The sequence below is a fragment of the Sus scrofa genome, chromosome 5, assembly GCF_000003025.6.
Source record: "Sus scrofa isolate TJ Tabasco breed Duroc chromosome 5, Sscrofa11.1, whole genome shotgun sequence".
Classification (NCBI taxonomy): Eukaryota; Metazoa; Chordata; class Mammalia; order Artiodactyla; family Suidae; genus Sus; species Sus scrofa.
Genome location: NC_010447.5, coordinates 72,866,609 through 72,893,657, shown reverse-complemented (window position 1 = coordinate 72,893,657; position 27,049 = coordinate 72,866,609). Strand labels below are relative to the sequence as shown.

General features: G+C 39.6%; 1 protein-coding gene across 2 annotated transcripts in view; it reads right to left on the bottom strand.

Annotated features, from left to right (window-relative positions):
* Positions 1–27,049, bottom strand: part of PDZRN4 (PDZ domain containing ring finger 4) — a 366,514-nt gene that overhangs the window by 47,226 nt on the left and 292,239 nt on the right. For both annotated transcript variants that reach the window (XM_003481711.4, XM_003481712.4), the window contains 2 exons: positions 25,285–25,541; positions 21,862–21,964 (listed from right to left, as the gene is read on the bottom strand). In XM_003481711.4, coding sequence (XP_003481759.2) covers positions 21,862–21,964; positions 25,285–25,541 — 360 coding nt within the window. The remainder of the gene's footprint in view (positions 1–21,861; positions 21,965–25,284; positions 25,542–27,049) is intronic.

The following is a 27,049-nucleotide window of genomic DNA, read 5'->3' as shown; positions in this document are numbered from 1 at the left end:
TACCAGTTACGACATACAAGGTGTTTCCTTATCTGGCCCCTGCATATTTGCCCAGCCTTACCCTGGCTCCTTCTTCACTTCTCAAAACTGACTCTCCAGTTAGGCTGAACTAGTGCAGCTCCTTGAACCCGCAGTGTTTGTTGATGCCTTCACGTTTGAACTTACCCTTGCCTTCAACATTGGCTCGTTTAAAATCCTTCTCAAGGGCCATTTTCTCTCTGACCCAAAGGGTTAGTTACTGGTTTCTCTGCACAACTTCTGTATTTTATTATTGTCTATGTCTTACAGGAATGTAATTATATATATCTTCCTCTTTCCAGGTCTAGATTGTAAGTTCCGTGATGGAAGATGGGATTTCATTTATTTTTGGCTCACCAGTGCTCAGCATAGAATCTGAGATATCATGTTGCTCAAAAATACTTCTTTCTGCATTTAACTGAGTCACCGTGACTATCAGAAGCTGAAAGATAAACATCTTTACATCATAGAAATGGAAGTCATTACAAAATCTTTGAGCCTAAAAGCAAATTTTAATGGCATGTGAAAAATGAAATGTAAAAAAATCTGCATGTTTAATTATGTACTATAGGAATTGGGAGTTCCCATTGTGGTGCAGCAGAAACGAATCTGACTAGGAACCCTGAGGATGCTGGTTCGATCCCTGCTCTTGTTCAGTGAGTTAAATATCCAGTGTTGCTGTGAGCTGTGGTGTAGGTCAAAGACGTGGCTTGGATCCCACATTGCTGTGGCTGTGGTGTAGGCCGGCGGCTACAGCTCCAATTAGACCCCTAGCCTGGGAACCTCCATATGCCGCAGATGAGGCCCTAAAAAGACAATAATAATAATTATTATTATTATTTATTATAGGAATACTATGATCTGTATTTGCATGAAGAAGGACTGAGACCTTAGAGTGCAATTTTATTTTGTTTTATGATTTAGTCCAGCTGTATTGAGATGTTATCAGCACGTAACATGTTTAAGATATACAATGTGATGATTTGATGTATGTATCTATTGAGAAATGATTGCCACAATAAGGTTACTTAACACCTGGATTACCTCATATAATTAGGTGGGGAGAATATATAATATCTATTCTCTTAATAACTTTCAATTATATAGTACAGTCCTGTTAGTTATCATTAGCATTGGCTCCCCAGAACTTACTCATCTTGTAGCTGGAAGTTTGTACCACTTGACTAACATCTCCCTATTTTTCCCACCCTCTGGCCCCTGGCAGCTACCATTCTACTCAATTTCTTTGAGTTTGTTTTTTTTAGATTCCACATATAAGAGAGAACACAATAGTGTCTGACATTTCACTTAGCATAATGTCTCCAGGTCCATATGGCAGAATTTCCTTCATTTTATGGCTGCAAAAATTCCATTGTATGTATGTATATACACCATATTTCACTTATCTATTCATCCCTTTATGGACACAGATACACAGGTTATTTTCATGACTTGGCTATTGTGAATAATTGTGCAATGAACATAGGGGTACAGATATATCTTTGAAATAGTGATTTAGCTTCCTTTGGATATACATACCCCAAAGTAGGATTCTTGGATCATATGATAGTTCTATTTTTAACTTTCTGAGGAACTTTCATACTATTCCCACCAACAGTTAATCCCACCAACAGTTATTAGGGTGCAAATTTAAATCACTGACTACAATGTACATGAAGCATTTCTAATGTAGAGTTTTTGTGAACTTTAAAAAGCAATGAAACACTTAAGTAATGTAGTAAATATTGGCGAATTTTTCTTTAATTTGCAGTAACCTATGTTTAACAAGACATCTAATATTGTATCAGGCCTTTGCTTAATTTGCCACATTCTAGTAATTACCAAGCCTTCAAATTTACTTCTGATACATATGACTGATCTCCATGCCTGATTTTCATTTTCCACTGCTACTACTAATAGTGCTGTCTGTCCTTACTCTAGTTAAAAAGAAAACTAATACTCCATGCATCTTACTTTTAAATACAAAAAAAATATCATCCACCAGACACATACTGAACATATAACTGATTATGAGAGAAATGCAAAATTGGAGGAAAAGAGACAAAAGTTGAAGCAAGAAACTATCATACACTGATGGTAGCACAGACTAGCATTTCCTTTCCTGTCCCCAACCCCAGATTATACATTCTGTATATATAAAAGTATTTATTGAAAAGAATCACAATTCATGCTCTGAGATAAGAAGGGAACTCTAGGTAGATTGGAAATGGTAAGAAACCTCTGGAGAAGATGAAAAGTGAAGGGATTACATTAAAGCTTGAAGCTCAACCAAGAGAGAATGGGAACCAAGGAGTTGATTCTGTAGCAACACCGAGCCAGCAAGGCTCTGGATTGGGAGCCCCCACACACATAGGAGGGTGGTGGAACACTGTACATGGAAGGTTCCTTCAGGACCCTTCTCCCTGCCAGCTTGGAACACCACCAGCCACAGGGCAGCTTGTTCACCCTCCCCATGGCCCTAAGAGATAAGGCCTTTGCAGCTCCAAACGTAGAGACAGGACACTGAAGTTAAGTCCTGGTGGAGCCGTTCTGGGATGAGGAGGTGAGGCAGTGTGGTATTATGGAGCCAAAGGAAGAAGAGCATTTCAAGCAGATGCACGTGCCTAATAGCACCAAGGGCTGCTGAGTGCTTAAGGAAGCATAACTGGACTTGGTCATTCAGCTATTACTTGTCATCCTCAAACCACACATTCATGGACTGAGAAATGAAGGAGATTTTTAAAAAGTGGCAGAGATTCAAACTATTAAGATGTTCAGGAAGAAGAATAGAGATGGTAGAAGTGATCCAAAACAGCTTTACTCAGGGTCTGTTTTTTTAAAAAATAAAGAACATTTGAACATATTTGGGCCTAATATGACACTCAGCAGTTTTCCTTGTGTGGAGTGCATAGCTCATGCTTCAAGGGCTTGTATTCAAACTCTGTCATCTCTAAGATGTGGCTTGTCTTTTTCTGAAGGTTCATTTTCTCCTTAAATACTCTCCACTCAAGGGGATAAAATTGAGAGTTACAATGGTTAAGTGATGAAAAAAGTATATAAATATACACACACAAATAGAAAAATAAATAAATAAATATATCCTAGCCATTGTACTGCATGTTCTCATATGCTATCATTCAATATTAAGAAATAATTATTGTTAAAATTCTCTGTTTTGTACAGATGAGAAACCAGAGGGGCAAGGGAGTCATGAAAGTTCCTAAGCAGTGAGTTTGACTGGAGCCTACTTCACACTGATTGCTACTGTACCTAAGTATAGTTTTCCTCCAGTCAAAGTCGTAACAATAAGACCTTCATTTTGTTGATAATAAAAGTTTTGAAGGGTTTTCTTGCAAACTAATGAGTAGGTTACTTATAGGGGACAAACAAGAGGGCTTCATGAAAGTAATTTATTATTTTATATACTTAGACTATAAACAAAATAATGTTGGTGTCAGAAAATCTTCTAGAATCTTTTTCAGGTGATTGACCTGGTACTTTTCACATATGGATCACCTGCATTATTATATTACAGAAGTCTATAATTTGTTATGAGGCTACTATAGTTATGCCTGTATTCAAGACCTGTTAGAAAAGCGACAAGAAATGACCCTAAAAATAACTTCTCCACACCTCAGAGAAGTCCCTGAGAGAGCATCCAGCTTTCTCTGCTTTTGCCAGTCATAAAGAATGCCAGTCTGCATAAGGAATGGCCAGTCTGGTTTTGAAGTGGGAATAATGTTAATAGATTTCCTCCTCTGGGAACCAGATAGTAAAACTAACTGACTAGTCACATGCGGATTACAGCAGATCCCTGAGCTTGTTTACCTATCCTACATTGGGCTTTACTGCATGAGACTGCATTACTAACAAAATATTTAAGTTGAACAAATCCCAAAACACATCACTGGATATTTCTGACCTTCAAGTGAACACAGACAAAAGTAAGTCACTGGAATTCTGACGGTCATCTGGGAAACCTGGACAGAAACCAAGGTTTGGAGTCTTTCTCACTTTCTGTTGGAGGAAGGGATTTTATTCATTTCTACGCATATCAGACAGGAAGTGACTGAATCATTCCTGACTACAAACACGAGTGTCTTCACTCAGGGAATCACAGTTTTCTCATGAATTTCCCAATGAACTGTTCTCATGTTATTTTTTTAAGAACTTAAAATAGAACTTTAAGACAGTAAAAGAATTTTAAACTTTTGTCTAGAAGGATTCATGACTGCCTTTGTTTGGTAGGAGTTCATGTGTCACTGACTGGAAGAAAACATTCTTTAAGGATTATGAACATCTTGGCTGCAAAAAAAGCTTAATAGCTGGATCCTCTAATTACTCATAAAAATCCCCTTGGAACACACTATCTTTCCAGTGGTGATTGAGGAGTTTTAAATCTCTCTCATAAGATATCATAGGTGATCACACTTGTTAGGGTGTGTAACTTTTAGTGTGTTTATAAAAGGAAAATGAAATATTATATACTCTTGACAATTACACACTCTCGAAAAGAACACATGCTCGATTATTTGCTAAGGGAAAATCTGAATAAGTAAATAAAATATGGAGTTCCCATCGTGGCTCAGTGGTTAATGAATCTGACTAGGAACCATGAGGTTGCAGGTTCGATCCCTGGCAGTGCTCAGTGGGTTAAGGATCCGCCATTGCCGTGAGCTGTGGTGTAGGTCACAGACGCAGCTTAGATCCCGCGTTGCTGTGGCTGTGGTGTAGGCCAGCAGCTACAGCTCCAATTCGACCCCTAGCGTGGGAACCTCCATATGCTGTGGGAGCAGCCCTAGAAAAGGCAAAAAAAAGACAAAAAAAAAAAAAAAAAAGAACATCTACTACGTTTATGATAAATGCGTTTTTTTTTCTTTTTTTTTTTTTCCCCCTAAGAAAAAGAGAGTTCTCTTCGTGGCTCATTGGTTAACAAACCCAACTAGGATCCATGAGGATGCAGGTTCACTCAGTGGGTTAAGGATCCGGCATTGCTGTGAGCTGTGGTGTATGTTGAAAACACGGCTCGGATCCCACATTGCTGTGGCTGTGATGTAGGCTGGCAGATGTAGCTCAAATTTGAGCCCCAGCCTGGGAACCTCCATATGTCTTGAGGCAGTCCTAAAAAGCAAAATTTTTAAAAATAAGAAAAAGAAGAAATTCTTTTTCAGTATATGCTAATAACTAGCTGTGCTAGGTGAACCTTTAAACCTCATGGTGGGCTTAATTTTATTTTTTAAGTAAATCAGATGTGCTTTTATATCTACAGCCTTCTTATGATTCAAATTCTGCCATGTCAAAATTCTCTTAATTTTAATTTTTTCCGTCCAAGTGCTATTTAATTATTCTTTTCCAAATGTATTTATCTATTTCTTTTTTAAAGTTCCACCTCTAATATCTCTTACTATGCTTTAATTACTAATAATCTTTTTATACTTGAAAGGAGAGCCCTTACAGTTCTTTTAAAAGTACATACATTTAAACAAAAAGAAGCTTTCTGTAGAAAATCCCTCTTTTATTACTTCTTTCTATAGAGCCCTTCACTTCCTACTGGTAGAATCTGTGACTTTAAAACCCAGTCTTCTCAGGAGAGTGAAAAGAGCAAATGGTTTCTGTGTGTTTAGAAAACAAAAAAGTTTCAGATTTAACTTTTAGCATTTTGCTGCTTAAAAACAAATAGAAATATGAAAAAGGGATGGCTAAAAGAAAGCAAGAAAAATGAAATGAAAACACAGGCAAAAGAGTATCTGAAAAATTGGTCAAATTTTAACTTTGGTTGGTGAATAATTTCTGCTGCAGATCTCTTGACTCACAATTCAGCATAGGTTCCAAATTAGCATCTTCTATGATAACTTGCATCAACACCAAATGCAAACACATATTGCCTTAAGTGTCCTATCCTAAGAGGTGAAACCCAATTATTTAAAATCCAATGCTGTAGGCAAGTGTCATATCTCACTTCAAAGTGATCACCAACCCTGTGCCATTCATCTTAAGACACAGAGAACATTGTCCAAAGTAGATTATATGTCAGATCACAAACCAAGTTTAACAAATTCAGAAGACAGGCATCATATCAAGTATCTTTTCTGACCACAATGGTGTAAAGGTATAAATCAATAATATCAGAAAAGCTGGACGATTTACAGATATGTGGAATTAAAGAACACACTGCTGGGAGTTCCTGTGTGGGGCAGTGGGTTGGGGATCCAGCATTGTCACTGCAGTGGCTCAGGTTGCTGCTATGGTGCAGGTTTGATCCCTGGCCTGGGAACTTCCACATGCCTTGGGTGTGGCCAAAAAAGAACACACTATATAGAAATAAGAGCAAAAATAAACCCATGGGACCTAATCAAACTGAAAAGTTTTTGCACAGCAAAAGAAACCCAAAAGAAAACAAAAAGACAACTTACAGAATGGGAGAAAATAGTTTCAAAAGATGCAACTGACAAGGGCTTAATCTCTAGAATATATAAGCAGCTTATACAACCCAACAGCAGAAAAGCCAATCAATCAATGGAAAAATGGGCAAAAGACCTGAATAGACTGTTCTCCAAGGAAGATATACAGATGGCCAGCAAACACATGAAAAAATACTCAACATTGCTGATTATAAGAGAAATGCAAATCAAAACAACCATGAGATATTACCTCACACTAGTCAGAATGGCCATCATTAATAAGTCCACAAAAAAAGTGCTGGATGGGGTGTGGAGAAAAGGGAACCCTCTTATACTGTTGGTGGGAATGTAAACTGGTACAGCCACTATGGAGAACAGTTTGGAGATACCTTAGAAAACTATATATAGAACTTCCATATGACCCTGCAATCCCACTCTTGGGCATCTATCCGGACAAAACTCTACTTAAAAGAGACACATGCACCCACATGTTCATTGCAGCACTATTCACAATAGCCAGGACATGGAAACAACCCAAATGTCCATCGACAGAGGATTGGATTTGGACGATGTGGTATATATACACAATGGAATACTACTCAGCTGTAAAAAGAACGACATAATGCCATTTGCAGCAACATGGATGGAACTAGAGACTCTCATACTGAGTGAAATGAGCCAGAAAGACAAAGGCAAATACCATATGATATCACTTATAACTGGAATCTAATATCCAGCACAAATGAACATCTCCACAGCAAAGAAAATCATGGACTTGGAAAATAGACTTGTGGAAAATAGCCTGATGGGAGGGGGAGGAGTGGGAGGGATCGGGAGCTTGGGCTTATCAGACACAACTTAGAATAGATTTACAAGGAGATCCTGCTGAGTAGCATTGAGAACTATGTCTAGATACTCATGTTGCAACAGAACAAAGGGTGGGGGAAAAAATGTATACATGCAAGGATAACTTGATCCCCTTGCTGTACAGTGGGAAAATAAAAACAAACCCAAACCAAAACAAAACACTGAACAATCAATAATAATAATAATAATAATAAATAAAAAAGGAAATCATAAATTGTTTTGAAACAAATAAAAATGGAAAACAACATGCCTAAACTTATGGAATGCAGCCAAAGCAGTCCTAAGAGGAAAGGCAGAGTGATAAATGCCCATATTTAGAAAAAAAAAACCTAAAAAAATTAATTATGTAATTCAAGAAACTAGAAAAAGAACGAACTAAGCCTGAAGTTAGGAGAAGGAAGGACATAAAGATCAGAGCAGAAATAAAATAGATCCTGGAAAAATAAGAAATGATCAGTGAAAGTAGGAGATAATTTTTGAAAAGACAAAAAAAAAAAAATGGACAGATCTTTAGCTAAACTAAGAAAAAAAGAGAAAACTCAGATAACTAAAATCAGGAATGAAAGAGGATACTTATAACTGAGATCAGAGAGACACAAAGGATCAGAATTCCCATTGTGGCTCATTGGGTTAAGAACTGACTTGTCTCTGAGAGAATACAGGTTCAATCCCTGGTCTCGCTCAGTGGGTTAGGATCTGGTATTGCCACAAACTGAGGCATGGGTCTGCAGCTGCAGGTCTGATTTGACCCCTAGCCTGGGAACTTCTCATTTGCTGCAGATGTGGCAGTAAAAAGAAAAAAAAAAAAAAGAAATAAAAAGGATCATAAGAGACTACTGTGAACAATTATATTCCAGATAACCTTGAAAATATAGATAAATTCCAAGAAACATAAAATCCACCAAGACTTAATCATGAAGATACAGAAAATCTGAATAAACCAATGATGAATAGGAGATTGAATCAGTAATCAAAACCTTCCCATAAAGAAAAGTCCAAGGCCAGAGGGTTCTTTTGGTGAATGCTACCAAGCATTTAAAGAAGAAGTAATGCCAGTTCTTCTCAAATTCTTCCAAAAATTTGAAGAGAACAGAACACTTCCAAACTCATTTAATAAGGCTAGTACTGAAACCAGATAATCACTACAAAATAAAAAAACTACAAGCCAAGAGCCCTGATAAATATAGGCACAAAAAATCTCAACAAAATACTAGTACACCAAATTCAACAGCACATACTGTGATCAAGAGGGATTTACCCCTGGGATGCAAAAATGGTTCAACATACTCGAATCAGTAAATGTGATACACCATATTAATAGAATGAAAGATAAAAATCTTATGATCATCTCAACAGATGCAGGAAAAACCATTAGACAAAAAATTTGACGTTATTTCATGATTAAAAACACTCAAACAAATTGGGTATAGAAGGAATGTACATTAACATAATACAGGCCAAATATGTCTAGCCTACAACTAACATATGTAATGGTGAAGGGTTGAAAGCTTTTCCTCTAAGATCAAGAACAAGACAAGGGTGCTCTTTCTCATCACTCCTACTCAACATAACACAGTAAATCCTAGCCGGAGCAATCAGGCAAAAAGAAGAAATAAAAAGCATCTCACTCAGAAAGGAAAAGTAAAGTTATCTCTGTTTGTAGAGACATGAACTTATATACAGAAAATCCTAAGGATCCCACCCCACACTATTAGAATAAGTGAATTCAGTAAAATTGAAGGATATAAAATCAATATAGAGAAATCATTTCTATTTCCATAACTAACAACAAAATAGATGAAAAAGAAATAAAATAATCCTAGTCTCAATAGCATCAAAGACAATAAAGTTCTTAGAAGTAAATTTAACTGAAGAGATGAAAGATCTGTACACTGCAAACTATAAGATTTTCTTGAAAGAGACTGAAAAAGATACAAGTGGATAGAAAAATATCTCATGTTCATGCCTGGGAAGAATTATCATTTTTACATCCATATTATCCAAATCCATACATAAATTTAATGCAATCCCTATCAACATGCCAGTGGTACTTTTCTTAGAAATAGAAAAAAAAATCTTAATATTTGTATGGATCTACAAAGGACCTCAAAGAGCAAAATCAGTCTTGAGAAAGGAGAACAAAGCTGGAGGCATCACACTTCATGATTTCAAACCATATTACAAAGTTAATAGTGATCAAAAGAGCATGGTGCTGCCATAAAAACAGACACATAGGCCAGTGGAACAGAGTCAAGAGTCTAAAATAAACCCAAACATATATGGCCAATTGTTATTTGACAAGGGAACAAAGAATCATCAATAGAGAAAAGACAGTCTCTTCAATAAGCGGTACTGGGAAAACTGGATATTCACATGCAAAAGAATGAAACTGGATCCCTATTTTATGCCACTAACAAAAATTAACATAAAATAGATTAAAGACAAATATAAGACCTGAAATCACAAACTCCTAGAAAACATGAGGACAAAGCTCCTTGACATTGGTCTTAGGAACAATTTTTTGGATATGACACCAAAAGCACATGCGAGAAAAACAAAAACAACCAAGTGGGATACATTCAGTTAAAAAGCTTCTGCACATCCAAAGAAACAGTCAACAGAATAAAGAGGCAATGTATAGAAGAGGAGAAAATATTTGCCAATCACACATCATAAAAAGGGCTAATATCCAAAATACATAAGAAAATCATACAATTCAACAACAAAACCAACGACACATCAAATAATCTGATTAAATTAGAGGTAGAGGAGTTCCCATCATGGCTCAGCAGAAATAAATCTGACTAGCATCCCTGAGGATTCAGGTTCTATCCCTGGTCTTGCTCAGTGAGTCAAGGATCTGGCATTGCTGTGAGCTGTGGTGTAGGTTGCAGATGCGGCTCGGATCCAGAGTTGCTCGGACCCAGGCCAGCAGCTACAGTTCCGATTGCACTCCTAGCCTGGGAACCTCCATATGCCATGAGAGCAGCCCTAAAAAGCAAAAAAAAAGAGGTAGAGGACTTGAACAGACATTTTCCTAAAGAAGAGATACAAATGGCCAATGGGTACAAGAAAAAGTTCTGTTTCACTAATCATCAGGGAAATGCAAATCAAACCCACAATGAAATATCACTTCACATCTGTTAGAATGGCTGTCATCAAATGAGAGATAACAGGAATTCCCTCGTGGCTCAGTGGGTCAGGGATCTGGCGTTGTTACTGCTATAGCTCTGGTAACAGCTATGCTGTGGGTTCGATCCCTGGCCCGGGAACTTCTGCATGCCATGGGCATAGCTGCAGCCAAAAAAAAAAAAAAAAAAAGATAACAAATGTGTTGGTAAGGATGTAGAGAAAAGAGAACCTTAGTGCACTGCTAGTGGGAATGTAAATTGGTATAGCCACTGTGAAACAGTATAGGGTTTCCTCAAAAAATTAAAAATTGAACTACCAAATGATCCAGCAACCCCACTTCTGCATATAGAGTCGAAGGAAACAAAAATAAGAAAAGAGAATCTGCACCTCTACATTCACTGCGTCATTATTCACAACAGCTAAGACATGGAAACTACCTAAGAGTCCACTGATTGATAAGTGAATAAACAAAATATGATACATAAAAATAGTATATGATATGTACATATATATGTTATGCACACGCACAATGGAATGTTATTCAGCCATAAAAGAGGGAAGTCATGCCATTTTCATCAACATAGATGGACCTTGAGGGCATTATGCTAAGTGACATTAGTCAGAAAAAGACACAGTGTTCTCACTTACACATGGGATCTAAAAGAGCCAGACTCAAAAACCGAGTAGCATGGTGGTTGCCGAGGGCTGGAGGTTGGGGATGTGAGGAGATGTAGGTCACAGGGTACAGACTTCCAGCATAAGATGAGTAAGTTCTGGAGATTTAATTTGTAACACGGTGACTATAATTAACAATAGTGTATTTTATATTGTAAAAGTGGCTACAGGAGGGGATCTGAAGAGTTCTTATCACACACACACAAATGGTAATCATGTGAGGGATGGATGTATTAACTAATCTTATTGCGGTAAAGATTTTGCAATATACGCATCTATCAATCATTGTGTTGTATATCTTTAATTTTAAAATGTTACATATCAATTATATTTCAATAAAGGTGGGAAAAAACGCGGACAGATTCACATATCAAGCAGTACACCCTAATTTTTACCATAGTTAAAAAAACCTGAAAAAACACAAATACCTAACAAAAAGGTAAAATTTCAGTTATAGGAAAAACAATGTACATAAAGAGGGAAACATATTACATGTTGACTGCGGTAATCTTAGGTAATACAATTGCTGATAATGATATTTATATTTTTCATTTTTGACTTCAGATACTTCCATTGGATTTACTACAGCCCTTGGCTCATTTGTGTTGTACATGCAAGGTTCTCCTTTATATTGAATTAGATTACTTAATGCATGGTGAGTATCAGCGGACTCACCACATACTTGTGAACCAGAGCATGACCAATAGTTTATGTCTTAAGGGAGAAAAGGGTGAACTATCACACCAATACACAACCCATCTTTCTCTAAAAATTCCAACATTTTTTTCAGAGATAATAAATTGGTGGAAAAAATCCAAACTGGGATTATTTCCTGTATTTTTCTAATAAAAAAATAAGTACCATATTTAAATAAAATCGTTTCTAGTGCCTACACACTGTATCTGCCATTCTGAACTGGTGAACGTATATGGGTCACTCTGTTTTTTGTTTATTATATTTTTTTTTTTGTCTTTTTTGCCATTTCTTGGGCCGCTCCCACGGCATATGGAGGTTCCCAGGCTAGGGGTCAAATCGGAGCTACAGCTGCTGGCCTACACCACAGCCACAGCAATGCAAGATCTGAGCCTCATTTGCGACCTACACCACAGCTCAGGGCAACGCCGGATCCTTAACCCACTGAGCGAGGCCAGAGATTGAACCTGCAACCTCATGGTTCCTAGTCGGATTCGTTAACCACTGAGCCACGACGGAACTCCGGGTCACCCTGTTTTAAACACTAAGGCTAAAGCCAGAGATAATCCAGAGAAGTGTGTTACTTGCTACCAATTGGTACAACAAACCAGACTACTGTACGGTCTGTACAGACCAGAGCTACTACGCAAAGACCATGTGTGGCCTTATGAGCGTGCGTGCTCTCTTAACCCATTAAGTGTGGATTGATATGTTTGAAATGTTAAAATATTTCTAAAATTTCTAAGGTTGAGTTTGTCTCACTTTGCTTAAGTGTAAGACATGGAAGAACTAGATGCTGACAAATCCCATAGCCAACACTGGTGCCCCCACAAAACGCACAGGTGAGGATGCTGTGATGGACAAGGTAAGCAGTCCCTTCAAGAGACTGCGCTAGAACTGGTACCAGACTCCTAGTTTGGATTCCCGCCCTTGATTGTACTGCCTCTAAAAGGAACATTGGAATCCTTATCTGTGATTTGCTTGATGTTGGAAAAGACAGCGCTTCTTTCTTTGCCCCTCTGAAAACTGTTCCTTGGAAGCAGAATATGATTTGAAATGCAAATGTTCACCTTAGACACAACCTTTCACAAACACCTTTCAGTCATGCAAGGAAATCATCTGAATGCGTATCACTGCGAATCTCCAAACAAAAACTGAATGTCAGCATTTTGATAAAATTCTTATGTGTAGTGTAAGGAATCTTCATTTTACATCTACATTCCTAGAAAAAGAATTGTGACCTTGGTTCCACTGTTTAATAACCACCTTGGAAGGTTAAATTTGCTTTTCATTGTTTTCTTTGGAAATAAGGCTTAGTGTTACCATCATCAGTGAGGCAAAAGATAGATTGGTCTCACCTTTGTTTTATGAAATTACATGGCCAAATTAACAGCAATACTAATCTCATTTCTTTCAGGAAGAAATCTAAGAGAAATACGATAATTTTGATGACTATTTCCAACTTTGTGGCATTTTTTTTTAGTCACTCCTTAGGAGGCCTTTCTTTTTTATAAAAAGTCACATCTTAGGAAAATTGTTCAATTTAATAAACATGGGTTTTTTTTGTTTTGTTTTTTTTGTCTTTTTGCTATTTCTTTGGGCTGCTCCCGCGGCATATGGAGGTTCCCAGGCTAGGGGTCCAATCGGAGCTGTAGCCACCGGCCTACGCCAGAGCCACAGCAACGCGGGATCCGAGCCGCGTCTGCAACCTACACCACAGCTCACGGCAACGCCGGATCGTTAACCCACTGAGCAAGGGCAGGGATCGAACCCGCAACCTCATGGTTCCTAGTCAGATTCGTTAACCACTGCGCCACGACAGGAACTCCAAACATGGGTATTTAAATAAGGAAATTCTGAGTCATCTCTGCTTGGAATATTAGGATTATATAAATGGGATTACAAAGTTTCAGCCTCCAATAAGGTTCAACAAATATGAAAACTAAATGGTCATATAATGTACTGTGCGACAAGACATTTTTGAAAGGAGAAGAGGGTACTATTCATAATTAAACTGGAACAACAGTCATGCATGGAGCCACTTTAGGTCAAACCAGGATGTAAGTTTATCCTAACACAAAGTGAAATTCAGTCATTCTTTCCTTACATAAATTAGCATGTCTGTTTACTAGGGTCCTGTAGTTTATAAATTTGAGGTAAAACATGCACGTCTTCCTTGTTAAAAAAGGCAACCAAAAAATCCAGGTTTTCTTCCTTTACATTCTGGCGCAGGTGTACATATGTTAACTGTTTATTCTAACAACTGGGCTGTTAATTAAATTATTATGGGGAAAAAACTGTCACACTTTATTTCACATTTTTATTCTCTATCAGCTATCTTCTCCTTTCCCTTCATTTAACCCTTTGCATTTGTTTTCAGGACTCTTATAAAATAAGAACAATAGAGGGTCGAGACTTTGTTGACTCATCAAGCAAATGCTGCTGAGTGCCTCCTGTGAACCAGGGCATATGCTAGGGTATCCAGATGATACAAAGATAATTAGATGTGGTCACTGCTGCTAAATTTCTTTTTAAAGAAGAAAAAGATAAAATCATAAATAGCTAAAACCCAAGGAATCATGACAAAGATATTTATAGAGTGTATAGGGGAGGGTCAGTGCCAGGAAAGAGATTGTGAGAAAGGTGATTCAGGAGCAGAGAGGCCCATGAGAAAGGCATGAGGAAGGACAGCACACTGCTGGACTCTGGCCCTGAGAGGCCTGGAAAAGCAGGGTGGTGACTGAATATAAAGGATCTTCAATGCCAGAGAACGTCAGAGTTAATTTAAGGACCAGAGTCCTAGAAGATGATGAGCAGGGGGTGACCAATGAGAAGTACCTTTGAGAAGGACTGGTCTGGTGCCCCTCAATAGCTCAGCTGATAGAGCAGAGGACAATAGAGGTGGACAAGGACTAGTCTGGGGGTGGGGGACAGGAGGGATTGCAGACTAGGGACTGGCTGCAGGAGACCAAGAAGTAGCCTGGAGACAGAGGGATGTTCTAGACAAGGGAGGAGGCGGCCACGATGTAAAGGAGAAACGTGCCATAGAAAGTCTGGACATATAAGCCCCAATATATGATCACTGATTGGTTTGGTCTCCATGGATTAGGATTTTAATCTGATAGAAGTACACAGTGAACCGAAATGAGAATGGTGGTCTCATTACCAGACACTTCAGTGAACGAACTCCAAGCTGACAGCACAGCATCTTCTCTTAAATGTTCAAAGTAATAAGAATATGTTCACCCTTCATCTAGATTAGTTTTCAATTCAATACATTTTTCCAAAGAATGAAACTTATTAAGGTGTTTCTTTTAATGGATGATTTTATTGTCCCAGTGGTAAGTGGTATACGATTATTTTAGATTTTTATTAATAATTCTAAAATGGGACTAGCAAGTGGAAGGTAGTAGATTGGTGAGCTATAAAGCATCCACTGAATTAGACAATTCTGAAGATTCTACATTTTCATACTCAGCATTCTATTTTCTCTTTTCCCTAATAGCTACCACAACATATGGATAATAGATAGTCTCTTTATGAGTTACGTTTTATATCCAAACATACTTCTGCCATAGTCATTTTTCAAACTCCTTGACACATTTCCCAGAGACTGTAAGAGTCAGAAATGTCAACTTGGGGAGGCTCTTAGCTCCTGATTCACTGTAGTGTTTCAAAAATGTGCTGAATGATCCCTTGGTGAACTTTACACTGGGTACAGGGCCAGATTATAGATCATGACAGATTCATACCAAATATGAGATTCTATGAGTTTTATAAGATGATGATTAGCAGAAATGAATTTTCATGAAAACCATTCAAAACCTACTTCATTACTTATTCTTTTTGTTTCTCTCCATTTTAGCTCTTTCCTTAGAAATGTTTAACTGAAAGAAAAATGGCAATAGGATTAGAAGACCTGACATAAAGGAAAAATACCTTTATTCACAATAGTCAAGATACGGAAACAACCTAAGTGTCAATAGATGAACAAAGATGTGGTATAATTATATATGTATACAATAGAATATTATTCAGCCACGAGAAAGAAGGAAATCCTATCATTTGTGACAACATGGATGGACCTCGAGGTCATTATGCTAAGTGAAATAAGCTAGACAGACAAATACAAATGTGCATGGTATCATTCATGCGCAATTTAAACAAAACAAAGTCAAACTCATAGAGATGGAGAGGAGCTAAGGAGTGAGAAAAATAGGAAGAGATCAGTAAAATGACATAAACTTAAAAAGAAAAAAACCCCAATAGCTATTAGAAAGGGAGAGGATATCTGCTGTAACTGCATAGTGGTCTCAAGTACCTTTCTAATTCCCTTGTACAAAAGGTGGAAAGGGACTACACTGCTTAGAGGTCAGTCCATGCAGACAGCAATGCAAATCCTCATTTATTCCTTCGTCAAATATTGAGTACCCACTATGAAACAGGTGACGCGATGCAGTGAGGACTAGGCAAATAAGACCTCTGCCGTCACAGCCTAGAGGGGTGCCACACAGCCCTACATGCACACAAGGGATATTTTTCTCAAAGTTGGCTCACAAATCATGATGCTGCTCAAAAAGATATGACCGAAATCCCTCTAATGCTTATCCTCTTGTTATCTATTTTTTGAATGAACATGTCCTTGACTCATGATTTCCATTCCTTTAAACATGTAAGAGGGAGATTATATACTTAAATTCTTGCAAATATTCTGCCCATATGCGCAGGGATCCAGCTCTGGGAAATATATTTTGCAAAATGGTACTTTTCAGCATAGCACAAGTGTTTACTTATGCTTTGCAGAACAACTGCCAAGAGGAGGCTAATTAATGTGCGAAATGTGCTTTCTTATTTATAGACACTAGCCCAAGTTTGGTTTTCAGTTCACATGTATATACAACTCTTGACTTAAACTTGTCTTTTTCTCTTTTCCACCTTTAATATGTTGCTAAGCAAACTTCTAAATTCCCTTGCATTGTGATGACAACGTTCATACAAGGGGAACTCTATGTGTACTTAACTCAGGTTGTTGGATATGTTTCTTCACCTGGATCTTAGGGGGAGGAATAGAAATGATTTCAAGTAGCATTTCTAAATGACAAAAATCACCAGGCTCAGAAATGTTGCTTAGATTATTGGCTTTTCTTGGCTAACAGGATGTTTTAAACCATCAAAATGATGTGCTCATGAATTTTCTGACTCTCCTCTATCCACACTGACTTTGGAGAGTTGATGGCACATGCTGCAGAAAATTCCACATCCTCCTTATACTCGGGCAGTAGCGAGCAAATCTTTATTAGAGGTTGGACAAACGAGCCCTATATATCTCAAAGCCTTCCCCTTTAAATTATTTCTGGTAGAGGCTGGATTTGAGATCTGCCTCTGACTTGCTAAGGGCTATTTATGATTTATTTCAACCTTTAGCTGGCTCTAGGAAAAAAAAATCAAGTTGAAAATACAGAAAAGGAACGCTTAATCCTCAGTGGTATTTCAGTGGAAAGAGGAGGCAGCACCCTGACTCTTATGATGGCTGCATTGTTTAAGTTTTGATATTTGTATTATTTTCCCTCAAAACTCAAATTAAAATCCTTTATCATTTTTAATTAGAAAACAGTGTCATCGTGTTTGAAAAAGATCAAATTCCAAGCTGTGAGTCTTTTAATTCAGGCAAGTCCACTGAGACTTTTCCAAAGCACTGGGGAAATTTAAAACCCAGTCAAATAATTTTCTTAGGAAAAGTGGTGATAGGCCATGGTGCGATATGGGTGTCATTAAACTTTTATAGAGGTCCCCAACACACCAGAGTCACCATAGCATTGACACATTGACTGTAATATCTCCAAAGAAGCATTCGCTGTCTATCATAGCTCTGAAGGGAGCTGTTACCATCTATCAATGCAATAATCTGGGTGTTAAAGAGTCCCTAAATATGTATTTACAAGACAGTCAGATCTGTTCTGGTCTATTAGGTCAATAATCCATGCACTAAAAGTCCCTAAATATGAATTCACAAGATCAGCTTTGGTTCACTGAGTTAAGAGTAAGCAGGCCTTAAAAAGGTGCCTAAATAGTTACACAGTTTACATTTTAGCAAATACAGAAATGCGGTTCTGTACACTTTCTGCCTTTTAAGAGTAGATTTATTGTGCCAGTTTCAGTAGATGCCAGAAGCTATGTTTCATTCTGGCTTATGATGTTTTGCTTTTAAAAAGTCAGAAGAAAAAAAAAAAATCCTCCTGAGCACAAACTATATTAAAGCTGTGAGGCAAGGAATGGAAACAGACACACAGGCAAAGCCCTCTGGGCCAGGATGAATGCTGTCCTTCCAGACTTTTGTCTCATCCCTTCCTCTGTCACTGGCCAGATCCCACCCCCTCTCCTTCTGCTGTGACTGCTCTGCTGGAGACTCTGTCCACTGTCAAGTCCATTCCAGCAGCAGAGGGATCTTGGGAGGCCTACACAACACAGCCCTGCTCTCAGCCAGCAACTTTCCATGTCAATATAAAAGCCAAAGGCCTAAATGTAATAGTTTGCATCAACCAACCCCAACTCTTACTTTTAGAATGGATAAACAAGGAAGTCCCCCTGTATAGCACAGGGAACTATACCCAGTCTCTTGGAATAGGAGATGATGGAAGATAGCATGAAAAAAAGAATTTGTGTGTGTGTGTGTGTGTGTGTGTGTGTGTTCATTCATATATATATATATACATGAATGACTGGGTCACTGTACTACTGTATAGCAGAAGTGGACAGAACACTGTAAATCAACTATATGCTAATAAAAAATAAGATCAAATAAAAAAGAAAAAAAGCCAAAGGCCTCCCAAGATATGCCACTACTCCTTCTCTATTTTTTTTTTTTTTTTTTTTGCCTTTTCTAGGGCTGCACCCGCGGCATATGGAGGTTCCCAGGCTAGGGGTCTAATCAGAGCTGTAGCCACCAGCCTACACCAGAGTCACAGCAACGTGGGATTCGAGCCGTGTCTGTGACCTACACCACAGCTCACGGCAACGCCAGATCCTTAACCCACTGAGTGAGGCCAGGGGTCGAACCCGAAACCTCATGGTTCCTAGTTGGATCCGTTAACCACTGAGCCACGATGGGAGCTCCCCCTACTTATTCTGAGTTCACTTCCTACCACTGCCTGTCCCACTTGCCCATGCCCCCAGAGCACCCTGGCCTCAGGTGTGGTCCTGCTTCTGGTCCTGTGTACCTGCCCTTCCCTCTATCTGAAAAGCTCCCCTCAAGATATCCACGTGTCTGTCTTTTACTCTCTTTAGGTTTCTTATGAAAGTGTCTCTCCTGGTACAGGAGAGCACTACCTCGCCCCAGTACCATGCACTTCCTTCCTTTGTTACCCATGCTGCTTGTTCTCCATTAGTACTGATCACCCTCTAATATAAAACGTCTTTACTTCTTACTGTCCATCTCTCTCCCCTAAAGGTTAAACTCCGCTGGGGCAATGGCTTCATCGATCCCAACTTAGATAAGAACTTAGATATTTTAACTGCTCCTTAAATATTTATGGTACAACTGAAGGAAAGCAAATGGAAAGGAGTTTTCTCACTGCTTTCCCGATTGCCTATTGATGTGTTTTCAAGTTCAGGTTGAAGAGGAATGAGCACCTCTTTTGGAGATGAAGTCCTCTGCTTGGCTATTAGACCTCAGTTTCCCACAAGACTCTCTGAAGTGTCTCAAAACTGGTCCTTCCTGAAGGAGATCATCTGCTGCATCCCCAGAGCTACTGGGTTATGAGAGAGATCCTGGAGGACCTCTTGTCATCTGAACTGAACATAGAAACACTACAGCAGGCCGCCTTTAAGTGTAACGTTGGTAAAGGCAGCATTTATAAATCTCCCAACACCTCATGGTGTGGTGTCCACAGCCGGCTCGGGGGATTGCATTGGACTGACTCCCAGATCTCACACTCTCATCTGATGCAAACAAGAGGAGTGGCATGTGCCCCTCTGCCATGTAAGTGTCATAGGCTGAGGGGTTCTGGGTAGAACTATTATTCTCTCCTAAACTTGGTCCATTACCCTTGGGTATTCCCCAGTGCCACCACCTCCACTTTTAGTCATGTAGATATTTTCTAACGCATCCTTCCTTGTGACAAAAGGCTGTCATGGTAACTTCTTCCTTATTTAAATTTCACTGGAACATTCTCAATTTCAATAACTCAGAAAGGTGCCTTCAGCCAGAAAATCACAGCTGACAACAAAGTAATGACCATGAGGCTGTGATAAGCTGAGATTAGAGGCTACCTACAGAAGGCCCGTCCGAGCATTGACCACTTTCATCACACTGATGCTGGCATCTATTGGGGATTGACACTGCTCAGAAAAGATGTGGTTCCACTAGAGTAAGCACGATAGATGTCTGTTTGTATACTGTAATATTCAATGATATGCTAATTAATTAAAAGAATTTTTACCATGAACCGGCGCCTAAGCAAGTCTCTCTCCCATGCTTCCTCCACCCTCAACACACAGATTTTTTTTTTTTTTAAAACAAAGCTTTAAGACACAAACTATATAAAAAGCTGATGTGATCTAGACAAATCCATGCCCAAACCCAAAGTAATTCATTAACTGAAAGAAAAACACCATTTAATCTTGAATTATTTGGGTGAGTGACTTCACTTTTGTAATTTATTTTGCATGAACAGAAAAAACTGACTTTTTTTTTTTCTTTTTAAACAGGCTGTCCCTGAAGCTTACAGAAGTTCCTGGGCCAGGGGTTAAATTGGAGCTGCAGCTGCAGGCCTACGCCACAGCCAGGATCTGGGCTGCATCTGTGACCTGTCCTTTAGCTTGCAGTAACGCAGGATCCTTAACCCAATGAGCGAGGCCAGGGATCGAACCCTCATCCTCACAGAGACAATGTTGGGTCCTTTGTCTACTGAGCCACACTGGGATCTCTGAATAGGCAAAACTTAAAGCAATTTCGGTGCATACCAGTACAGAAGTAGATTTATAAAATAATACTCCTCAGCCAAATGTGTGGCGACGAGGAGATAAAAATTAACATGAATGATGCTGTCAAAACCATCTTCTACTCGGATACGAGGCATCATTGCCCATCCTTTCAAATTCTGGCTGAAAAGAAGTAATGATTTCTGTAATCCCCAGCCATGACTTTTGCAAGGGGGAGGATTTCAAATAAACGTCTATTTGCTTTGGGTGAGCTTCACTGAATCAGCCTTATTTGATTTCAGATCCTCCTAAGGGAAGAGATTTCAGGGTTTCCTGGTTGTAAAATGGAAAAGAACATTTGGCTGAACTTGTATGACATCATCTAAAGCATTAAAAGGGCAGATAATCATGGGTTCTTTGCCTGTTTACCGAAGCTTCTTTACCTCCTCAATCTAGTTTATTTCCAAATGTCAGAGGAGTCTGAAACCTTTCAAAGATTTATAGACTGCAGAAGCAAAGGAAATATGAGAATAAGTCCTTTAACTTTTGTGAAAGCTTTTAAATAATTAACGGACAGGCCTTTGGAACTGTTTCACGTCAGAGCATAGATACTCTTAACCTATACCATGTGAAGGTAAACAGTTCAACAGCAAAGAACATGAGGTCAGCTCTCCTAGAAAGTCAGTAAAACGTCTCTTTTGAGTACTTGAGTCATAAATAAAAAGAATACTAAATCAGCGAGGGGGAATAAAAAGAATACACAATTTCGTTTATCAATGAAAACCAAAACACTATACCATGCATGAAAATAGGAAACACAATCTTGGTTTTAAATATAATTTCTCTTCCAAACTCCACCTGGAAATTCTCTTATGTTACTAAAAGGAGAAAAAAATGTAGCTGTCATAATATTATTTATACAAAGCAATCACAATAGGAGCAAATTGTTTTCAGCCTGGTATTATAAAAATGTTTTCCAATACACTTAAAATATTAGAGCCAAATAGCTGAAAGGAATACTTAAAAGCTCTTACCCTACATATATAATAGACAAAATATTTCTCACAGTAATAAATTAATTTTTTTTCTTTGTTATGCAAAACCCCTCAACCATAACTTCATGAAGACATGTGAAGTGGTGTGAAAATGATCTTACCTCATATTCGAAGTCCTCTGTTCTGTCTGCATCAGCAGGCAAGCTGGAAAGATACTCATTGTCCTCATAAAATTCATGTTCCATCGGATGAAGAGAATGGCAGCTATGGGGAATGTAGCAAGAGGATAGGAATGGATCAAAAGGGTTGTTCCTAAAGATTAAAACTGATTTTAGAATTTCACTTTCAAAGTTTTCCCCGAAAATGTTGCTATGAGATCTGTAGTGATCTAGCCTTTAAATGAGCTATGGCTCAGAAAGAGCAATTGCTTTGCTGTCTCCTCCTCTATGAAGTCCATCAATTGCTTTTTCTGAGAGAAGACAAGTTAGGGGCCCCTGGTCAGAGCTGCATTCATTTGGAGGGAGGGATGTGAGACCTCTCCCCAGGCCTTGGTGTTTTATCCATACTCTGGCCTCCTTCCATTCCATCAAAAGGCCTTGCTCTGCACATGGGTGTGTGGCATTTGAGACTGTAGTCTAGCCAAAGGTGGGCATTTTGTAATTATAGCTTCAAACTGTTTGTTGAAATACTTTTAAAAGCACATACAGTTGGCCCACCGTGTTTTGTGGTTCTGCATTTGCTTATTCAACCCACTGTTGATCAAAAATTGAATTTGCAAAAAAAAAGGAGTTCCCTGGTGGCACAGTGGGTTAAGGATCTGCCACTGTCACTGCTCTGGTGGAGGTTCAATTCCTGGTCTGGGACTTTCCACATGCCATGGGCACAGCCACACAAAAAAATTTGAATCTATAGTTGGCTGAATCCTTGGATGCAGAACCCGTGGATGGGGCTGGAGGTGGGGTGGGCCCTGTATTTTTGAGATTATAAATTATATTCACATTGCCCCCATTCCTTAAGAACTCCTTCCTCATTCTCCCTCATAACCCACATCTTTGCCTCTTTGATAAAGGGTGTGTCCACAAATATTAAACAACAATCACAGTGAAAACTCACTGGAACCCCCTAGAAGCCACAGGGTTTTTCACAATTTCTGTAGAAAATTTCTGGGGACCGAGAGAGCTGCTGAAATAAAGGAAATGAGATAGACCCAGGGCATTGCATGTGACTTCTAGACATCTTTTAACTTTGGGGGAATGTTTTATATAATTTATTAAAGTACCTTCAAATCACTATATGCTATGATATAGATGCTTTACATTATACTGTATAAAAGCTCAGCACAGTTTAAAAGCAAAGGGCATGAGGTCCCCTCTAAGAATTTCTAAATCAGTGAAAAAGCCTAAGTGCAGCTAACCAAGTTGATTTCAGGTGGGCCCCCTAAGCCCTGCTGGACTGGACATTACGAAAAAAAAAAATGGAGTTAGGAGCATAAATGAGTTCCCTTATCAGTAGCTGAAAGGCCACAGAGACCCATTCGGGGGCCCTCACAGTGTAACTATCCCACCAGCATCTTCTCACTCTTCTCTAATATTCTCTAACTTGGGCCCAAAGAGAAAAAGCAGTCCAGGCAGCATCTTGCTGGCTGGCGTAACAGGTGAACCCTTCTTGTTTTCATCTGCACTGGCTCTGCGAAGCCCATTTGGGTGGTAAAACCTCAGGGCCTGAAGTTCGGGGCATCTGATGTTTCCCTGGCCTCTGAGTAAGACGGGAGCCCTGCTGTGAAGGGCACCGTATTCATTCTGTAAACATTGACCGAGTGTTTATCAGATGCCAGGCTCTATGCCAAGTGCTGGAAATCGGTTGGTGTACAACATCCAGTTCTTGTCCTATTAATTGGGTAGAGCAGCAACGTGGGAATTTTAATATAGTGTGAAAATTAAGGAGAAAATACAGAAGAGAGCACGAGGGTGTTTGCACCTACTGCGGTCCTAGCAAGTTTGCTAGAAGAGGTTGCCTTTCAGCCAAGATCTGCAGGGCTGGGGCAGGGGCCTCAGCACACTGGTTAAGAGGTGGGCAGCGGGGCCAAACCTCTTGGGCTCAGAAGTCTGCCTCATCACCTCCTTACTGTGTGACCTTGCCAAATCACGTAACATTTGTTTCCTCATCGGTGACACTGGGATGGTGATAATGTAACGTACTCCCTCAGGAGGTTTTTGTGAGAACTAAAATGAGTTAATAAATGTCCAACACTTAGAATATTACCTAAGACATAGTAAATTAGCTAATAAGTGTTAGCTAGTATTCATTCAAGAAAATATTCATTGGATGGCTACTCTGTGTCAAGCTGTGCTAAAGAACATGCTGTATTTGTTTGCTTGTGTGTTTTTTATCTCCTCTCTAGAATATAAGCTCCGGGAGGTGCTAGCTTTATTTTGGTTCCCAGTTTTATGCCCAGTACCTACGAGTCCTGGTGCCTGACAAAAGGGGCTATTTAATCAGTACAGAGAGATGGCTAGAATCAGAGGAAGAACAGAGACCCTACCCTCCTGGAACTTGAAGTTTCAAGGAATGGTTTCCAAAGCATGGATGCACTATTAAAACTGCCTTGGGAGATTTTTGAAAAATTTGAATGCCTATTTTTCACTCTAAAAACTCTTATTTAATTGGCCTGAGGTGGGATGGATCTGGGCATTGCATAGATACCTCAATGTCCCCACGTGACTCTAAAGTATACAGGTGAACCACGGAGATGGACTTAGCAGAAGCCCCAAAAAGGGCAGGGACGTGTCATGACCAGGTCTGTGCTTTACGAAATGGAGCACGGATTGCAGAGGGCAATAAAAAATGCAGCCTAGAGAGATTACTGCTCTTATAAACCACGCTCTCAGGAATGTTTGAACATTTGCTTAAAAGCACTCAGAGCCAAGTGGATGGGGCAAGACACACGTCTCAGACTTCACAGATGGGGCTACGTGAATAAAATATCTCTAACTGCTTTTAACTCAGGTCAAAATTGTAAATATTCCTTTAATAGTTCCTGGTTTCATAGCTCTGTATAGGACAGTCAGGGTCTTTTGTTTACATCTCAATATACTGGGCAATTGCTTCCTTCAGAGAACTGCACTCTAATGAAATGAATTGCCTAGCTTCTGTTTTAAAGAGGAGAAGAGCAAGAGAGAGAGAGAGGCGACCCACAGAGGGGAGTATCTTGCCAACATGCCGCTTCTGGATCTGCCTTAATAAGGTGTTTGGCAGCTTCGGTGAGAAAAGCTACTTCCCTGACCAGTGCCCATGACTTGTGTGGGGCTTGTGATGACTGGAAATTGGAAGATGAACTAATCAGAGCCAGAATTGCCCCTGAGCAAGTATGACTCCTGAGCCGAAGCAAGCGTGCGGTCCGGGAAAGTAGGAGGAGGACAGCGGGGGACTAATTGGGTGTCGATGCAGTACAGACGTTTTCCAAATGGACCTGAGAACCTGCCTCCATAATTGTCAGCTTGCTACGGTGCCTGATTCCTCCCCACACCTCCTTTCAGTGACAAAGGACAACACACAGGGCTTTGGGAGACAAGCCAGAAAAATACCTGTCTGAGAGCAGAAAGGGACAGATGTCAGGCACTGGAGGGGTGGGTGGCCTGAGTTTGGCCAGGGCCATGATGTGTTCGAAGGTGATGTCTGTCTGAGTGCTGGCATTCATAAGCTGCACTTCTGGGGCCGTTCCATAGGCTGGTTTGTTGAGCTGTGTTCGCCTCAGCACCTGGACCACGATGGGCTCCTTGGCATTTCGAAAAGCTTCCACTGCCTCTTCATGGGTGGCCTTGGAGAGATCCTTCCCATTGACCTGCCAAGAGGAAAGGACGTTGCTCAACTCAGAGGCAAGAACAGAGGGGCTGTCACGATAGATGAATAAAAGGTGAGCAGGGGAGGTTTAAACCAGCTCCGATATGCATTTTGAATCAGACATTGATGTTTACTGAACCCCTCACCATCATGAGAAAAGTGAAGGAGACGAGGAAAATTTCTTTCTTTAGGAAGCACGCCATCAGATTTATCAGTAAAGATTTCAAAACTTAAACAACACGTAAGCCTCCGAAAACGTTGACCAAAATCTTTAGACAGGCAGAGATGTTAAGTATATCCTTTTTTAAAAAAGTGATCTATCCATCTCTTGGTGGGGTTTTTGATATTTCTTCAGTTTCATTGACCTGAAATCTAATTGAGGGGGATACTGTCACATTTCTTTTCGTAGTTGTCATTTTAATTTAAAACCACGTGTATGGTATCCTGACTCCTTGCTATTCAAAGTGTGGTCTGTGGGCCAGCAGCATAAGGGTCACCTAAGAGACTGGAAATGCAGAGTCCCTGGCCCTACCCCAGAGCTACTGAACCAGAATTGGCAATTAAACAAGATTCTGGCTGATTTACGTGCACATGAAAGGAACCCTGCCCTCTAATACCTCTCAGGGGATATACTGTGTTCCCCTGGATCTTCACCTGTTTTAATTTATACCAACTGATGACTCACCAAGGTAGTCCTGGACCTAACAGAGGAAGAGGTGATATTTACCTTGCCCTCCATCACTGCTTCGCAGTAGGACAAACCACGGCGCGCAGGATAGTTTTGGTGAAACTCTCCCATGTCCACCTATCAAGGGCCAGTGATGCTCCCCTCCCTTAAAACACCCACATACTTCTATGATCATCCTCGGGAGAGGCGGTACAGAGATCACTCTCAAAGTTGTCATCTATTTAGTGCCATAAAATGGGTCCTGATAACATAGCCTCTCCGTGCAAGTTATATTCTAATAAAGTACTAGAGAATCCTGGAAGAGCTTCACAATTCTCACTCCAGTTGCATCAATAACGTCGGGTTTTGGAAACAGGAAGCGATATTTGGGAATAGAGTACTGTGCTCAAAACCCCTGAAATTATACCATTTCTAGACAACGAAACCATCCGCCTGTTGGTGAGGCTCTGATAACTGCTACGCACCAGCACATCCTTATAGATCCCTGGGTGCCTTCAAAAGAAGCAAAGGGAATCACTGATTTGCAGCCAGAGAGGGATGGCTGACATTCAAATGAGCACATTCTCTCTCCCTGAGTAGACAAGAATATGTGTGTGCTCAGAGCAAATGTGGGGTGCCTGGGGGTAAATGATACAATGCCAGGTAGAAATCATCATGTCGTGTAGAGATGGGCTTAATGACCTGGAGGAGCTAATTTACTCAATTGACCCTAAAAGAGTTAATGTGCCTTCGAAAATTGAGCAATTAAGTTTCCTCACCAGCACAATATGACCCCGTACAGTTCTCAAATACTTTGTAAGAAACTTCAGTGAGAGAGTTGG